A 6,574-nucleotide genomic window follows, 5' to 3' on the forward strand; every position below is an offset into this window, starting at 1 on the left:
TTAGTCCCCCCGTCGTAATACCAAATATTCACCTCAAGTTGATTTTCATCTAAAATATAAGATTGAGAAGGAAAAATCTATACCAAAGGAGGTTGTTGTTGGATCAAGCTGGATCCTGCATGCGTCACTCTCCAGTCCAGATGGTGGCGGTAATACACCATAAACTGGCTTATCAACCCACAATAAACGACACCAGAAGAAGAACACATCCTGTAGACTCCTGTTCAGATGCAGCAGCTCAATGTTTATCCAATTATCCTAATAAAACAACTCTAAAACATTATTATAATATGTTCACATGTTAGCAGCATCTTTATACTTCAGCTATTCGTCAGCAGCACGGTAAGAGACACACCTGCGTTATTCACCTGCATAAACACCTGTCGCTATATCATATTAATAATAACGAGCAGCTTTAAAAGTGAGTATGATGTTAGTACAGCTTATGTAAAGTTGGTTCTGTATTTCAGTAATATAGTTCAGCATCTGAATGACTGAAGAGAGTTTGATCCACATTAAACACGATCAGAGCTGATAATGTTCACAGATATGGACTATGAGCTGGAGGAGGACAAACTGTGAGTATTACCCATCAATAACCAACTGTATGTTTACATGATGTCACATCCTGTGTTAATCACACTTAAACATGTTTGCATGGCATTGCATGTTATAAAATAGTGTGTAAATGCAATAGAAATAACTTGAATCTAACAGAAAGAATGCAGAGCAAGCAATCATTTCAAGCAGAACATTAATAAATCATTGTGTGACTTCACTGTCAGTCATGTGTGGGATATTGTGCTGTATTTGTGTCCAGTGGGATTCCCACAGTTCCTGGGACAGTGACTCTGAAGAAAGACCCACAGAACCTGATTGGGATCAGTATTGGAGGCGGAGCTCAGTTCTGTCCCTGTCTCTACATCGTACAGGTCAAACGTTCACATACATCTTCATCCTCTTAATCACTGCGTCACATTCAATGACGATTGTGTGTTTTAGAAGCTATAGAGTCTTATTGTGTTCATAAGGCCAGAAGTGTTTTTAATTTACATTTAGGCTGCATTCCAGTAGGAAAGTTCCTGAAGGATTGTGAACCTTGAAAATGTGCATATTTAGTAGGGTGACCATAATTTAGTTTACAAAAAAGAGGACAGTGGGGGTAGGATGCAGACGGGGGTGGGTTGCACTTGTTGGGTTTGAGGGGGGGTTAAAGTAGTCCCCAAAGTATCGCAATGACCATATCCCAAATATCAAAACTCAAAATTGTAATTTCCATACCTAAAGTACATATTGTACAGTCACTGTTATGCAGATTCTTCATAAACACAGCTAAAAGGCTTCCTACCAGTGGTCATCCTTCCCAAAACGTAACATCTACCACAGTTTTATCATAGGTAGAATGCAAAAGGTTTCAATACAAGCATTTCAGTCAAATTTAGTTCATGCAATATTTCAAACCTTTAGACAACAGTTTAAAATCGACCCAATTTTGTGCAAACCATGCAGACTTGGTAACCCTGCGTCCAACACGAGCTGCATTCGAAGCGATTTAAATACTCTGCATACTTTATTGATAGCAGCTCTCTGATGATGAGCAAAAATTATATTCAATATTAGAATGACTGCGGGAGCAGGCAGTAATGGTCGGAAATTCAAGAAAACCGGCCGGATGCATTTTTTTGGGGTCCAAGTCTGGGGAAAAGAGGACGTATGGTCACCCTATATTTAGTGAATGATACCCAGTGTCCAGTTTCCAGGTTATAGTGCTCTGGAAAGGCTTCAATCTATCTATTAGCTACTCTTTTTATTAACTGAAGCTCATTCGAGGTGATTTGTGTGTGTTCAGGTGTTTGATAACACCCCGGCCACTCTGGACGGGACTCTGGCCGCCGGCGATGAGATCACAGGAGTCAGCGGCAAACCAGTGAAAGGAAAGACTAAAGTAGAGGTGGCCAAGATGATCCAGGCAGTGCAGGTACAACAGTTAAAGCACCAACGCAAGTCACGCCAGTTTTATTCCTACAGCAAGTGTCACTGGTTTAGTAATGTTACTGTTTCTGATATCTGAATGTCTTTTATAGTCACAGTGAGCAGTTTAGAGCTGGATGATAGAATAGTTTATAATCGCAGATGACAGCTCTTATATGACATGATATTTTAAGTGATTATTGACACATGACAGTGTTACATGAAGTTATCAGTCGATATCAGTTCAATCATTGGAAATTTCTTCAGATTTAGTTGTGATGTAGTTGAAGCTATTATAATTTGTACATTTTGATTCACTTAAAGCTGCAATTTTGTCAACTTGATTGACTGAAATTTGACACTTATAAATGAAAAGGAAAGCTCAAAGTACAATGCTTAACTGCATTTGTGTATCTTTTAGGTCCATATACTGTATAATATGAATAATTTCATATAACAGTCTGAACTGAAGTCAAACATCACAAGAGCGACATTATCTGTATATCTGACCGATATATCATCAAAGTGAATAATATCTTGTCTCAGATGCACCACTTTGATAATGTTTGTGTAGAAATCACATGATCTAGACTGGTTATTGGTTATTGTTTTGTAACTGAAGAGTTTGTTTGTATGTATGGATGTGTTTGTGATCTGCAGGGTGACGTTGTGATCCAGTATAATAAACTGCAGGCCGACCCGAAGCAGGGCAAATCTCTGGATATCGGTAAAAACTACCAAACTGCGCTAGCTTTACATGTTTTAATGGATGCAGAAGTGTGTTTCTCTCTGATGAAGTAGCTCACGTGTGTGTGTGTGTGTGTGTGTGTGTGTCAGTGCTGAAGAAGGTGAAGCATCGTCTGGTGGAGAACATGAGTTCAGGGACCGCAGACGCTCTGGGACTCAGCAGGGCCATTCTGTGCAACGGTCAGATCATTCCCAGGGCTTCGTCACTAATGCAATACAACACTTGTTTCGGCACAAATTAAAGACGCTACAACAAACTACTACAGTAGCAGACTCATAAATACTGTACAATCTAAATTATGAATCATTATTGCAGTAATGAGAAACTCCATTGAGAGTATGGACAGGTGCATGTGAGCATGACATGAGGAATCAAGCATGTGTGTGTTTGTGTGTTGTAGATGGTCTGGTGAAGAGGCTGGAGGAGCTGGAGAAAACCGCTGAACTTTATAAAGGTGACTCTTTCATACCGTTACTGCATTAAAGCAGTGACTGAGAGAGTTTAATCTGGAGTGTTTGTGTGTGTTTAGGACTGATGGAGCACACGAAGAGACTGTTAAGAGCTTTCTATGAGCTCTCGCAGACTCACAGAGGTACAGTAGATTTGTTCATCATATGATTCGTTATAAGCTGCTATAAACAGTTTCTCCTCCTGAACGATCATTTTATTGACAAAAAACTGGTTTGTTTTCTGGTAAAAACATCAGATTCTCAAAATGTGTCTAGTTACACACACACACTAACAACATTAGGCCATTTAGTAGAAGTGATGCTAACTCTGACCAACAAAACACTCCATAAAATCATCAGCTGTGTGATAAAATGTTTGTTTTTCTCTCTCAGCGTTTGGTGACGTGTTTTCCATCATCGGTGTCCGTGAGCCGCAGGCCGCCGCCAGCGAAGCCTTCGTGAAGTTTGCTGAAGCTCATCGAAACATGGAGAAGTTTGGCATCCAGCTGCTGAAGACCATCAAACCCGTAAGAGAGCAGATCCGAGCGAGCTTGTGTTCTTACAATGAGATTAACTGTAATGTAGAGTAACTGTGACATGCAGAAATACAATATATGATGTAGTGCTGTCAAGCGATTAATCGCATCCAAAATGAATGTTTTTGTTTACATATGTGTGCGTGTACTATGTATATTTATTAATGCACACACATACATGTATGTTTAAGAAAAATAAGTTGTTTGTTTATTAAATGTATTTATATTTAATAGAAATGTATACTTGTAAATGTCAATATTTTGAAAATATATACTGTGTATTTATATATGCACACAGCAAACATGCATATATTATGTAAACAAAAACATTTATTTAAAAGCGATTTAGAAATTAATCGTTTGACTGCACTAATATGACGGGAAACAACTAATAGTAAATTAAAAACATTACAATAAGCAATTAAAAACATTTACTAAAAACGTTATGTTTAACTGCATATTGTGTGACCATTAACGGATGTCAAAAAGCAGTAAACATACGAATTTGTATGTATTTCACTCACTTAACAGTATTGTTAAATTCACACTTTAAAATAATTATTTTATCTCTAAGGGGTTCAGCTGATGAAAAACGTCCATAAATCCCTGATCTATACAATGTATAGAATATAGAGTAACTGAAACATAATTTAAGGTGGAGAACAGTTGAAAACACAGTGAAACCTTGTGTAAACATCATTTAACGAGACAAATGTAATCATAGTAATGCTGTCTGTTTGTCTGTCAGATGCTGCATGATCTGAACACGTATCTGCACAAAGCCATTCCTGACACCAAACTCACCATCCGCAAATACCTGGACGTCAAGTTTGAGTACTTGGTATGAGAACAGCCGGAAGATCCACTCATCATTGACTATTGAATTGAGATGTTACATTAACAGAGGCATTGTTGATGTTTATTGATGTGTGTTTGTTTATTCAGTCGTACTGTCTGAAGGTGAAGGAGATGGATGATGAAGAGTACAGCTGTATCGTAAGTTCACTCAATTTCTCCGCTCATCATTAACTAACCAATAGTCAAACTGATCAGCCCTTGATCATTTGACTCTTAATGCGTTGTTACTATTGAAACCTCCTTAACCTGTTTACTGATTGTAATGAGTGCTTTGGAGGTGGAGGATCCAGTTCAGTGCTGCACTTTGACCCTGAAACAGTCCTTCACACTGATCAGGAATATTTTTAAATGTCAAAAATGCTGCTATAGAGACATTAAAATGCATCCTACAGTTTTAGATTTACAATTTAATATGCATTCGTGTGTTTTTTTTTCTACATTATTGCTAACTGATGCCAAAGTGAAAGATACACAAATTTGATATTACTGATAAATTTGTGGAAATTAAAAAATAAATAAATGTTCTGTCTGTTCTTATAAACAAATGACCATGCATGTATGCATACTGATTTATTTTAAATATAAATATTAAGTCATTCAAATGCACTGTAAGATGTGCAGTATTTATTTTTTTTGATAATTTTGCCAGTGTGCCAGATTATTTTAAATAATTATGATCCTTCTATACATAAATGCAAATTAATATTGTTGTATACTAACTAAAGCTATGTTTTGCTATATATATATATATTACTGTTAATTATGTGAAAATGAGCAAACACTGGAAATGTAAAAAAAAAAACAACTACTAATGAGAGATGCTTACTTGTGTGTTTCAGGCGTTAGGAGACACGTTGTACCGCGTCAGCACCGGTAACTACGAATACCGCTTGATTCTGCGCTGTCGACAGGAGGCTCGCGCACGATTCGCCAAGATGCGCAAAGACGTTCTGGAGAAAATCGAACTGCTGGACCAGAAACATGGTTTGTTCAGTTGAGAGGCATCAGAAAACATCACATGATCTGTTTTACAGCGGTTTAACCCTTTCTGTTTTCTCTTCAGTCCAGGACATCGTGTTCCAGCTGCAGCGCTTCGTCTCAGGGATGTCGCGCTATTACGACGACTGCTACGCCGTGCTGAAAGAGGCCGACGTGTTCCCCATAGAGGTGGATCTGTCCCGAACCACGATCAACTACAGCGGGCAGAGCCTCTCATATGAGGAGGAGGAGGAGGAGGAGGAGACGAGCAGAGGAGAGGACGACGCTCTACAGACTGAAAACGGAGCAGAGAAACTCGTCGATGACGAGTGAGTGAGTGAATTATCAGATGAAATAATAAAGAAATCATTGAAGGGAAAGTCTCATTGTGACCGGAAGAACTACAGATGAGAGAGTTTGTTTAATGTAAGATGATTGATAAATATGAATAAAAGCATTATATACTACATATTTATATATATTATAAAATGTTGATAAACTCCACTTTCAAATCACAGTTCAGACAAACTGAATCGCTGGTTTCCATGTTATATACTTCAGAATAGAATCAAACATTCTCTGTTTGGAGTCTTTGCATTCTTTGTTTCAAAACATTTCAAACGAACAGGACCTGAGGTTGAGTTGTCTGTGTTTTGCACAATTTGTGTGAGTTTTTTGCCTTTGAAACGCTGGATGAATGTCTTTAAGCTCCAGTGATCTGAACATTTGACAGTTTTTAGTTTTTTTGGGTGTTTGGGGTTATTTAATTTAGCTCAGCTGTGTAAACTGTGGTTTATGTACGTTCTAGAAAGATTAAATGGTCTGATGAAGAAAAACGCTTGTGAAACCTGCTATGTGCGAGTAAAAATGTAACTCAAACTTGTTTAATGGTCTTTCTCATTAAAAGTCTGAGTTTGGGGAATATGTGTGGTGTTTTCCATCTCCTCCTCAGTGATTGATGTTTGTGTGATGAGCCGAAGCTCAGGATTAACCTCTTTAAAGTGTCTGAATCAGAGGTTTAATGGTTAAAATCC

At 37.9% G+C, this 6,574-nt stretch overlaps 1 protein-coding gene across 1 annotated transcript; it reads left to right on the forward strand.

The window, feature by feature from the left end:
- Positions 1-166: 166 nt before the first annotated feature.
- Positions 167-6,460, forward strand: LOC306863642 (PRKCA-binding protein-like). The gene is made up of 13 exons (XM_079407133.1): positions 167-342; positions 471-578; positions 821-932; positions 1,850-1,978; positions 2,632-2,698; positions 2,809-2,898; positions 3,120-3,173; positions 3,249-3,311; positions 3,562-3,695; positions 4,453-4,545; positions 4,650-4,700; positions 5,402-5,546; positions 5,626-6,460. Exons 2-13 carry the CDS (start codon positions 538-540, stop codon positions 5,871-5,873), a joined length of 1,227 nt encoding a protein of 408 aa, XP_079263259.1. The 5' UTR covers positions 167-342; positions 471-537; the 3' UTR covers positions 5,874-6,460.
- Positions 6,461-6,574: the final 114 nt, after the last annotated feature.

The sequence above is a fragment of the Barbus barbus genome (assembly GCF_936440315.1).
Source record: "Barbus barbus genome assembly, chromosome: 4".
Lineage (NCBI taxonomy): Eukaryota > Metazoa > Chordata > Actinopteri > Cypriniformes > Cyprinidae > Barbus > Barbus barbus.

What these genes read in the sequence shown, in the direction of transcription:
- LOC306863642 (XM_079407133.1), top strand. Translation starts at nt 538, where the DNA reads ATGTTCACAGATATGGACTATGAGCTGGAGGAGGACAAACT. An exon ending in AACCGCTGAACTTTATAAAG is followed by an intron (nt 3,174 to 3,248) that starts GTGACTCTTTCA and finishes GTGTGTGTTTAG; the next exon opens with GACTGATGGAGCACACGAAG. An exon ending in TGCTGAAGACCATCAAACCC is followed by an intron (nt 3,696 to 4,452) that starts GTAAGAGAGCAG and finishes TTTGTCTGTCAG; the next exon opens with ATGCTGCATGATCTGAACAC.